The 12,132-nt window shown below is 36.2% G+C and overlaps 1 protein-coding gene across 1 annotated transcript; it reads right to left on the reverse strand.

Annotated features, from left to right (window-relative positions):
• Positions 1-588: 588 nt before the first annotated feature.
• Positions 589-6,502, reverse strand: LOC112776504 (receptor-like protein 4). The gene is made up of 9 exons (XM_025820688.3): positions 6,222-6,502; positions 5,060-6,139; positions 4,450-4,600; positions 3,748-3,819; positions 3,168-3,236; positions 2,989-3,057; positions 2,479-2,556; positions 1,634-1,839; positions 589-1,271 (listed from the first exon to the last, which is right to left on the reverse strand). The coding sequence occupies exons 1-9, from the start codon at positions 6,316-6,318 to the stop codon at positions 1,165-1,167; spliced, it is 1,929 nt and encodes a 642-aa protein (XP_025676473.1). The 5' UTR covers positions 6,319-6,502; the 3' UTR covers positions 589-1,164.
• Between the last annotated feature and the right edge of the window lie 5,630 nt (positions 6,503-12,132).

Here is a 12,132-nt window from a genome sequence, read left to right on the forward strand (position 1 = left end):
ACTAACAATAATTTTATAGGAATTCTGTTATATAAATCGATTTAACTAAAGACAAAATGATTGGTCAACTAACAAAGTGGTTCATGGTGTATCTTCATGCATTCATACTCTCCGGTTTGAAACTCCAACAATGTAGATTGATTTTCGAGTCTTATTTGGCCTCCTTTTTTATCGTTGAATGTGCTTCACTGCATCGTTTAATTTTTGTCGGATACACTAGTGTTTATAGACCGAGTATAGTGTAACATGTAATTTTTTGAGTGCCGAAACGTGGAATCATTTAAAGCTGCGACAATTGTTTCTTACTTCTAAGATTTTTTTTCTCATTTTCTACTTTCTATGCTTTTGGTTAAGTGTCAGCTTTTACGCAACGCATCTTCTTTCACCATATGTCTGTTATTGCTTGGTTTGTACATGCAGCTAATTTCATTTCACACACACAAACACAAACACACCGTATGGATCTTCTATTGTCTCTTCAAACTGTTCAATCCTTTTTCTTGACACATTTGACAATTGAATACAGTGACGTAGATATAATTATTAGCAATCTTTAATCATTCTTAATACAAAGGTAGTAGAAGTAACTAAGGAAAAGTTCTTGTATCCATGCAATTTTCATTATATGTACTTGGTATAAATGTGTGAAAAAACTTGCTAGTACATTGGACAATGTAGGTAGCTCACTGACTGATGCTTGGCAACAATACATAAATCAGTATACAGTGTTAAGAGTCAAGCAGTATTGATGTAACAGGTAAAAGTGGACACTATCTTGAGGCTCAAATTGTATAGTACATTGATGGGGTTGTTACTCTTTTCCTATTCGTATTTATCAAAGGGTACAACAAGGATGGATTTGGATGTTACTGGGAATATGCCTTTGCAACTTTGTACGATGATTCAGGAAATAATGTGTCACGCTGCATGGCCACGCAGAATCCTTGCCCTGAAGAAAAACTGGTGGGAGAAAAGCCAATCCCAGAAGCCATTTTTTACTTTTCCTAAAGTTGGATTGCTATCAAATCTTGGCTCAGCATTGATGCTGCAAACAGCATTGATGCTGCAAACCACATTCAATAACTATAAGTTTCTCTAAGCAGTAATAGTGTATGTTTAGTCGTAAACTACGTATATCAATCTTCCATTTCCATTGAGAAATAGTTATTGTGGAGTAAAAGGTGAAGGTAATCCCTTGGCATGTTGACTTTCGAGCTCAAGAAGCATTAATGATTTCTGCCTCACGTATCGGTTTCTCTTGGCTGCTAATGCTGCAGAAGGTGTACAATAATGAACAATTAACACCAGAAACTCTGCACAAACCAAACACTTGTAGAGAAAGCCAACAGAAATATGACGTATGATTCCATTTGTTTCTCTTTGTTTACAATTTCAATTTTCATGCCAAGGGCAGTTATATATGAAGAGAATACTGCAGTAAAAACCAAATCCTATATGAATTAGTTTAAATTCTGCAATACAAGGGTAACAGAAAAATGCATGCAGCTACTAGTCTAGTAAAGCAACTAAAGGAACATTATGCAGAATATATAAACGCGTATGAACACAGTATCAGGAATGATACCATAAACAATGCTTGATGAAAACAGAATCTCGAAGGAAAAATTCTTACACATTAATTCGTGGGGCAGGCCAAAGTCATAGTCATTTCTTTTTCTCCTGATGTAGATATATACCAGCAGCAGTAGCACGAACAAAACAAAAACACAGGACAAGCTTATTGCAATTTTACCACGAGAAGATAATCTTCCATGATTCCAAAACATAGGACATGAAGGCAGAGATGGTGCACCGCACAGCCCTTTGTTCCCAGAGAGACTGAATGAAATATCAAAATAATTTGTTAAAGATTATTTCTCATGGGATTATAAACAATTGCAATTTAGTTGCAGCTTCAATAAATCTACAATAATCCTTCGGAGAATTTATTTTGTCCCTTTTGTCTGCTATAATAGGCATAGTATGAGAACAACTAATGCTGCCACTTTCCTGAACTGAGCAATTTAACTGAAACAACGATGAAAAACTGAGATTCTCCATGGGTTACAATCAATTTATGCCACTTTATAAGCATATATTTTCCAGCAAAACTAGGCAGCCACACAACTTGAAATTTATTTCAGCTCACAAGAATTATGCAACTTGGATAGCCATACGCCACACAAAGGACAGAGCATAGAAGAAGGAAGAAGCAAAGTGGATAATGGAGAGACAGAAGAGAAGGATCCTCATGTAAGAACAGGTGAATAAAGCTGATTTTAGCATTCAATACCGATAAGGGATGACATATTGACATATACACACAGACAGTGAGAGGGAGAGAATGAGAGAGAGACAAATAGACCCAATTATAGGCCAAACACGGAGTATGCTATACACAAAGTTATAAGATATTCCATCTGATTACACATTATGCAGAACCAGATAGAGGAGAGCTAAGAGATTAAAGTGACATACTCAATAGCTCCGCCATGCACACCAACTGAAATAAGTTGATCTGGCACTCGTCCTTCCAATAAATTATCGTTTAATAGCCTGGCATAAAAAAGATGGATTAGAAAAACAAACTGAAATAAGTTACTTGTATAAGCTTGCTCTAGAAGTCAAGTACTATCTAACATTGCAATCTAAAACATATGCCAAACGTCAAGGACTAAGGCTGCTGAAGTGGTAATAAGATACTAAAATAGAAAATGAGACAAAAAAACACTAGATACTGAAAAAATACATTGATATTTAGAAAATACTAGCAAATTAACAAAACAAAATGATTAGGAAAGATGACTTGAAAGTTGAAATCAGAATATCAGATCACAAAATTGAGGGAAAATAAGTGGAAAAACTAGAGGAAGGACAACACGTCTTGGCCTTGCAAAACAGAAGAAGGTCAAGAACGAGGATTATAGATACAGAACCATTGTTTAGTTGTCATGACTCATGAGATTAGTAAAGGATAAGCATACTTACACAAGCTGCAAACTTGAAGATGCTAAACTATCTGGTATGGAGCCTATCAACTGATTGTTGGATAAATCACTACAACATACATTAGAAAAAAATAAATAGAATATTATTGATAACAGATCTCTAGTTAAAACCAAGTCAGTGGAATAAGTGTAACTAACAGAGAGAGTATTTTATCTTACAGCTTTATCAGGGATTTTTGGCCAAGTCCAGAAGGTATTTCACCCTCCAACGAGTTAGAACTGAGGTTCCTGTAAAATTCAAGGGAAGGTACGAATTTTTACCACAAAAAAAAAAAAAAAAGAGAACTTACCAATTACAAGATACTCGCCAAAATGCACTGAATATAACAATAACGATGAAAATGGATATAAGATTGGGCCTTTCACTAGGACATGTAAGGAATCCAATGTCAATATTAAGGACATCCTCCACCCCAACCCCAAGAGCCCAAAATAGAAAAAGTTAAGAAATATGAGACCCAACTTACTAATTACTAATATTTCAAACAAAAGTAATTGCCGATGTCCAAAAAAAAAACAACAAAAGTAATTGCCTAATGAAGATTAGGGCTACTGCGGGAACCAGTAACAGTAAGCCAGAGTACAGAGTACTACTAAGTATGGGAAGAAATGACCATTCTTAGTTAATTATTTTTTCTCATTCCATAGAAATAATTGAATGATATAAACTTCAAAACACGTAATCCGCGTGAAGTTCTAGATTTGTAGTATATAAAAACATGTCGCAGCTGATACTTACAGGCTTACCAAGTCAGACAAAAGACTAATTTTGTCGCTTATGTATCCTTTCAAGCCTTGACTGGCAAGATCTCTGAAATAAAAATTGAAAAAGTATTTCAGAAAGAATGGGAAAGGAAAATAAATGAAAGAAAACAACTCGTGTGTGAACAAGGAAACTGCATCTTCATGTTATTTCAAATGTTTTCCATTTCTGTTTCAGGTTCATTGATTTGAATTAGTCATTGTTGAGAAGGGATTAAACCCTTCATTTTAGGAGGAAGACATATTGATAAGCCAAAGTCATTTTGCAGAACAATTGTTATTTAGGTAACTACAATGTTTTTTTACACTATAATTGGTAAGCAGGGAAAATGGCACAGCCAAATAATAGATATCTTATGTTCCCTGCACTATTACTTCAATGAATTAAAACTCATGGAAAGTGAGTATATGGGAAATGCTATACGCTGAAAAAGGCATTAAAAACCTTTCTAATGGAATGAACATATGGCTACAAGATATCATACATGCTTTGGATTGACCAACCAATTGTATATTTAGCAAATGGAACCAACCTCTGTTCTCTACCTTTAACCTTACACATAGAGCAGCATCTCATTGATATAAGATAAATTTTATAGCAAGACTAAGACTCGTGCATAAGCAGCACCAATATTTGTTGCATAAAGCCAAATATATATAACTTTGTTTGGATGCTTACATCGCACTTATGACGAGAGACGTTTTGTCCTTATTCATCCGGCAGGTGACTCCCTCCCAAGCATCCCAAGAAGTAGGAGCACAAGGGTCACCATTCCAACCCATTCTGCCCGGAACTCGAAGCGACTCTTTCAATGCTTTCATCGCACTCGCTGCAAAATACCAGCCCGGTCAAGTTAAGTCAACACAGACACAGTCAGCCACCCCTGAAATTATTTTCTGCTTCATCTTCAATCAACAATCCCCAACTTACTAAATATACGTTCCAACAATTAATAAACAAAGCAGAGAACTTACTATTAGTTGCTCACTATAGTAATGATCCTCTGTGATTTTTTCACGTGACTGAGCAATGTGTGATTTCTTATAAATATTCTTGATTAACATCATTTAACATGTGTATCAACATCAATATATTAAACAATAGAAATACTTTGCTTTACACTTATCAAAATCCCATGATATATATAGCACATGCTTAAATGAGAATAACTCAACAATCATACCCATGATTGATTTTCAAAATTCTGCTCGAGCCAAGCGAATGAATTAACAGCAACAATGTCAAAAATCGAAACAATTTTGTGCAAAATAAGCAGAAACACACAAACCTTGTTGAGGAAGAGTGGAAGGATCAATGGGGACCAATGCGTAATTCTCAATGCCACTGATGATAGGAACACCAACAGCCGCCACAAGCTTCACCCTCAAAGAACTGTCACTCAAATTCTTCACAGTGTAGTGCCAATCAAACGCAGCGAACCTTCCAACCTCCTTGTATATATCAACCCTGCTCACGTTCCTCTCATTGATGAACACATCGACCACCCTCTCCCCTTCCTTCCTCACGCTCGAATCGATCTCTGCAAAGTGCAGCCACACCATGTAGTCCATCTTCGCGTCCACAGTAAATTCGTACTCTAAATCGCCCTCCGCCGTCACCGCCGACTGGTACACTTTCATCGGGAAGTAATTAGGGCTCAAATCAGCGCCACTGACGTCGTTCTGCGTGAACACCACGCGCGCCTCGGATTCCTTATCCGGCAAGATCCGGAACGCGGAGTCCGGTTGCCACGACCTCCCGAAACGGTCTTCGTCGGCGGTAAATCCCGGTCCCCAGTGTTCGTCGGAGCCGCAGGAGACGCGGCCGTAGTTGACCAGCACAACTTCTTTTCCGGTGGAAGCGGCGTCGTATGAAGCAGGATCGATCTCGAAGAGCTCGACAGAGGAAACTACCGGTGCGTCTGTCGCGTAGCCGTAGAAGCAGAGGTCAATAGTGGCTTCTCCGACGGAGAAATTATGGGCGGCGGTGGAGAATGCAAGTAGATCGGCATAGGCGCCATCAGAGGCAGTGGAGGCTGGCCATGGGGAGCGCCAGCTGAAGAGGATGGTGGAGGAGAGAGAGACGTCGAAGGAAGGAGGGCGGGACTTGGCGTCGTAGTTGTCGTAAAGAGTGAAGGTGCGGAGGAGGAAGCGGGAGGATGAGACGGAGGGGAGGGAGTAGCAATTCTTCTTGCCGTAGGAGGAAGGAGGAAAGAAGCGGAGAGTCTTCTCGGAAGGGAGGTGGAATCGGAGAGGCTCGGAGATGAGGGAGTCAGTGCCACCGGAGAAGTAGCGGTCGGAGAGCCATGTAGTGTTGTAGGGATCGGTGGCGTTGGTGGAGGAGCCGCAGTTTATGTGGATGGAGTAACCTGCATAGTATAGCCGCAGTCAACATGTTAAACATCATTGCCAGATGCATGTGAGGAGAGAGAGAGAGCGTGTGTTACTTACCGTAGTTGTATGGTTGTGGTGGCGGCGGCGACGATGAAGGTGTGATAATGCAGGTGAAGAAGATGAAAAATAGAAGGGTGCGGTTTAACGGCGTCATTGTTTCTGTTAGTTATGAGAGTGAGGACATGAGTACAGCAAGAAACGTATGTAGTGTTGATGATGTGAAAAAAGCGAGGGAGAAATGGCGAGATTGGCGGAAGAAGAAAGTAGTCGTTAATTAGTGCAGCAAAAGTAGTTGTTATTTGTTAATGCACAGTTATTACTTATTGCTTGCTACGCTCATTTTGGTGCCAAATTTTCAAATGCTTTCTAGTTTCTTCTTGATATTTTAAAAGTTAATTTGGTTTAATTTTACTGAGTTTAAAATTAGATAAATATTTTAAAAATAAATTCGATCATTATTTATAATTGAATTCAAATTAAAACAAATTTAATTTTATTTGGCGTATGTACACTCTAGAAAGACTAAAAAAATATGAAAAAGAATATATATTTTAATTAATTTTAATATTATATTATATTAATTATAAATTTATTGTTTTATTTTTAATTACACTTAATGAATTAAAAAATAAATAAAAAATATGAAACTAAAATTTATAAAAAAATTTAAATTTAAATATAAATATCAATTTTACAATAACAAATATATTTTTTATAAATAAATATATCATAATTTTTTAATATAAAATTTATTAAAATTCAAATTTTATCGATCTAAACTTGATTTTAGTGTAATTCAAAAATAATATAATTTTATCAAATCTAAAATCGAATAAAAATATTAAAAATAAATCTAATTACTATTTAAAATCAAATTCAAATCAAGATAAATCCAACTTCATTTCGTGATGTACACGCTCCTAATGCTATATATTAATTTCATGCATCAATTATATAACACAGATTTTGGAATTTTTTATTTTTAATATTGGAGTGGTAGTGGTGTTTTTTTTTAAATGTGGATTGTTGGAGTGTTATATTTAAATGTGAGATCGTTTAACTAGAAAAGCAGAAATCAGACCGACCGATTTGTGAGAGGTATACAAATCAGTCCCAGGGATTTCTGAGAGGTACACAAATCGGTTCCAGAGATTTGTGTTAAAAAAAAATTAAAAAATTTTAAGTACAGAAATCGGTCCCAGAAATTGATGTACTTTCACAGTTTTAAAAAATACCAAAAATTATCATATTAAAGTATATCACCACTTTTATTTTCATAACAAAAAAAATTAGCCCAGATTTTGTAGTAGTTGGTATTTGGTAAGGATATTTAATGTGATAATGTTATGCTTGTAGGTTGTAGCCGAACAAGTTCCTTTTTTAAATTAATTAAATTCTCTAAACAATCAGCAAACTAAGGCTAAGGTCAATCCTTCTCATGTGAAAGCATAGAACGTGGATACATGATTGACCCCTCCCCCCTGCATAGTATAGGCATGGCGTTCAAATGTCAATAGAAGAATTAGAAGTGACGTGGAAATGTATACATCATAGTAACTACCTCTTTTGTTTGTTGGCCTTTTAATGATAATAATATAGGAAACTAGGTTAATTTATTCAAGTGCTTTCTGCTGCGCCCCTATCCCTAAACAGCTAGCAACGCCATTCATTTTTAATGCATCATTTAACTTGGTAAACATTGAAGTTTGCTCCAACCAAAACAAGTACCTCATAATTCGGATATGAGTGACACAACTGCGCCATATATTTACTAACCGTAGCAAGTTTGGTAAGGTTACAGCAAGTAGGGGTGGAAGCAAAAACAAGAGCAGAAAAGGTGACTGATTGAGTTTTTCACAATGATTTGAAATATCTGGATAGAACGTAATGTTAGGATCTTCAATAATAAGAAAGTAGTTGTTGAAATTGTAATAAAGAGAATGTTTCTGAACTACAAAAAATGGATCGATAGTGATCATTTCAATAGTTGACAGAATTTATGTATTTCTATGTAGCACTTGTTGTTAGAGTCCTTTGCTCTACTTTACTGTGTTGAGCTTCCACTTGTTGAGCAAATTCATTAAAATACTTTTTTATAAAAATAAATTATTTTTAATATAAACTTTTAACTATTTGACTTATATTAAACACAAAAAAAATTTAAAAAAAATTAATAATATACTATTTTATTACTAGAGTTTGTTGAGTGCTTTATTAAATTTTTTGGAGTAATCCGAATTTTGTGAGATCTCATACACTGTGTGCCAATTGATTCATTATGGCAGCAATCGCTACACTTACTAATCAGCACCATATTGCGATTGAAGATGAGGAGGAACAGATAATTCATTTTGGGAATGAAGATATCCAAAAAGAATTAGAGAAATGCTCTAGGAGTTTGGTAGGAAAACTACTAGTAGATAAATAATTCAGTGCTAAAATACTAGAATCAGTAATGTATACTATCTAAAGGCAGCTAGAGAGATTTAAGGTACTAGATCATGGTGGTAATATGTTTCAATTTTTCTTCGGAAAGGAAATTGATCTATTGAGAGTTGAGAAAGGAGAGCTATGGTTATTTAAAAGTGACGTTCTAAGGTGCTGACGGCGGTGATCATCATCTGATGCGGACCATAGATGTCGCAGGTAGATTTTGACGCGTGGTAGTGTATAACGCAGAACGAGACTCCGTGAATATGGCCAATGTGATAGAGCGTTGGATTTATTTCATTTTTCTGTTTGTTGTTTCATACATTTAATTACTAATTAGTGATAATGAAGTATTTAGATAAATTAAGAAATATGATGGGCCAAGGGTTTTGGCCAGAATACTTTTTTTTTTGGGTAGGGTACGAATTAAGATAGATAACTCTGCACTTCCAAAAAATAGAGATAGATTCCTAGCTTCTAAATAGATCAACCACTAGAACAACTAAAACACTAGTATTTCAAAAATATCCACATTTTTTTAAATTATGTTTTATCAATTTTTATTATATTATATTTTAATTTATTTTATATTTAATTGTTGGTCTTCCTCTTATAAATTTTTTTATTCTGCCACTGATTATGACTAACCCTATCTAATCCATCCGAAAATTCATTTTCTTTTTCCATCAATTAATTCAAAGATCATCCTAAACTAACTATTGAAAATGGGTTTCCTCTTCTTTTCTTTTTTTTTTTAAATGGTCATTTCTTTTTTTTTTTGTTTAAAATAGTCATTTCTTTTCCTGAAATATTTTTGGCACAATGTACTTTACCATTACTCTATCTTTCAATGAGACCCAATTACCATTATCTTAATACAGTCTGGTCTATCTCTATCAGACAAAAAAAAAGGTCCAACAACCACACTTTTTTTGGAGCTTAATTCTTCTTTATTACACAATTTCTTAAGCAAATATGGACACTAAACTCAAATGGAAATCATTATCCTCCAACACAATGGGTGAATAAACGGCATTCAACCCAGCCATCTTACGGACACGTGTTGTTCTCATTGTGTGACACCTACCTTCAGCATCACATGGTGATTTACACTGTCAGCACTATAGAATTTTTCTATTTAAAATTATATCTTAACCTAAAGTAATAAAATGAGGAAATGCCAACCTATGAGGAGAAATTTGTCCAGGTTCCTTGAACTGTGGAATTTGCCGGATCATTACAAAACGGAGGGGTTAGGAAAGAGAGTAGGGGTGGTATTAGGAAAGGTTATGGATGTGGATGTTTTCTCAATGAGAAATAGGGAAGAGCATTTGATCAAAGTCCAAGTAATGATGAATTTACTAAACCACCGAGAAGAAGAATGAAAATAGCATGTCCAAATAGCAAAGTAATCAAAATTCAGATAAAATACGAAAGAGTAAGCAACTTTTACCACGTTTGTGGTCACATAGGCCATGAGATTAGTAGAGCCTGCACAAAGTATTTGGAGGAACTGCTGCTGAGAGGAAAGTGGAGGAAAACTGGAGAGTATGGCTAAGGTCGAAGCAGTTTGGAAGGCAAGTAGAAGAACAAAAAGAGAATTGTAATTTGAACTATCCAAATGCAACTGAAGAAAATAGATAGAGACAGAAACCCAACCCTGATGAGCCTAATACACGGATTTGCTAGCTTATTTGTCCAAGATAAAAACTCTCAAGCTGAAGGTGAAGAGCAAAAAGTTCAAAGTTCACGTAGAAAAATGTTGATTGAAGGATATAAGGAGAAAGAAGATACAAGCGCAGATAATGGGGAAGAAGAAGAGGAAGAAAGGAAGAAACTAGCAAGGAAAAAGAATCTGAAGCAGAAATAGCCTAGACCTTAACATCTGGAAGCTTATTTTGCATTGGAACAACTACGGAAAAAGGAGATAAGGGTGGAATGCAAAAACAGAACTTAAAATAGATGGCAAGGAAAAGAAACACGTACAAAAAAATAGCGGGAGTCAAAAGGAATTCAATAGAGTCGGGGGGAGTCTCGAGTGTCAAAAAACTGTGCCAAGAGGGAGAGAACGGTGCTGAAATAGGAGTGGGTGTCACCCAACAATTGGCACCTGAAGAGGTATGAAGATGTTGATGTGGAACTGTTGGAGTTTGAAAAAACTCCTGATAGTTCACAATATCCAAGGGATTAAGGAGTCCCATTTTCCTGAGGTATTATTATAACACCCTAATTAGCCTAAGCTTTACCTCGCGTCGTAAAGCAAAGGTTAATCAAATGTTACGATAGTTCTAAGCTCATACATATAATATATAGAAGAAAATAATATAATCTAGAAGCCCGATGAAAGATATAGCTCAAAAATAGGATTTGAAAAGTGCAAAACGTACTAACGGAGCTACTAACTTAAAGCACAAGATATAGATAAGATATAGCAAAAGACAATAGTATAATATCATAAGAATCTAGCCACAGTCCGCGGAGTTTAAACTGGCTAGCCATATATATAGACAAAACAAAACCTGAAGTTTAAAATCAGCTTATACAGTTTTGTACTCTCAATACAAGCCTCTAGGCAAAAATAAAATACAAAAGTGAGAGATGTATAACAAAATAAATAAAAAACAACTCCAAGAGTAACAGGATCCTCCGCTTCTGTCACCATCCAAGCAACTCATCGAGGTGGGTTACGACCCGCATCTAAAAAACACAACAGAAATATGGTATGAGAACCGGAGGTTCTCAGTATGGTAACAGTGCCTAGTGATGTAGGATATAAGATCCCGGGACGCCAAAGGCAATCCTAGACTTCATATCCATCACAAGATTTCAATCTTAAGGCATACTAAAACAGATAACCATAATTATATAAATCTTAACTTAAATAAACAGGGTACTCTATCTTAAGGGATTTCTATTCTAACCAAACACCGCTGTCCCACAGCCTTCACCAATCTATCTTCCATGCGATCCCATTGCCACCGGCTTTCGAACCTCCTCAATTCCAGTAGAAATCACAATTAATTGCAATGCAAGTAAATCACAAGTAGAAGTATATAAGTCAAGTAATTCAAGTAAGCAAATAGGCATGTTATTCAATTAGGCATACAATTATAAGTCGGCAAAGCAAACAAACAGATAGGAAATGCACATGATGAATGCCTGCCCTATTGGCTGTGATATCACATTGTCGGTTCAACTGCCAACCCGACACATCTCCATGTAGATGTCGCCCTTCGAAATCATCATTGGGAACCCCTGAGATATAGTGCTCGGATCACTGTCCAGGGTTTTACGCCTGCACGCTCTATTGATCCGAAGGGATGCGAGCGGGATACTCTTGCCACAGGCCTCACATCTCAACGCAACTGAGATAAACCACCACCCTTACGCCGCTGCCGCTACCTCGACAGGCGGGATCCAACCGCCGTCCTTGCCGGGCGCATAGCGTCTCATAATCTCAATTTAAAATAGTAGTTTAGTGGGTTTTCGTAAAACATTTTCAATACAACAATGATTCATCATTGCACATTCGAGTCCT

The sequence above is a fragment of the Arachis hypogaea genome, chromosome 19 (genome assembly GCF_003086295.3).
Source record: "Arachis hypogaea cultivar Tifrunner chromosome 19, arahy.Tifrunner.gnm2.J5K5, whole genome shotgun sequence".
In the NCBI taxonomy this organism is placed as follows: domain Eukaryota; kingdom Viridiplantae; phylum Streptophyta; class Magnoliopsida; order Fabales; family Fabaceae; genus Arachis; species Arachis hypogaea.

Coding starts and splice junctions, on each gene's coding strand:
- LOC112776504 (XM_025820688.3), bottom strand. CDS start 6,318: ATGACGCCGTTAAACCGCACCCTTCTATTTTTCATCTTCTTCACCTGC. Junction 4,601..5,059: donor TTCCACTCTTCCTCAACAAG/GTTTGTGTGTTT, acceptor GGTATTTTGCAG/CGAGTGCGATGAAAGCATTG. Junction 1,272..1,633: donor CCTGCCCCACGAATTAATGT/GTAAGAATTTTT, acceptor CACCTTCTGCAG/CATTAGCAGCCAAGAGAAAC.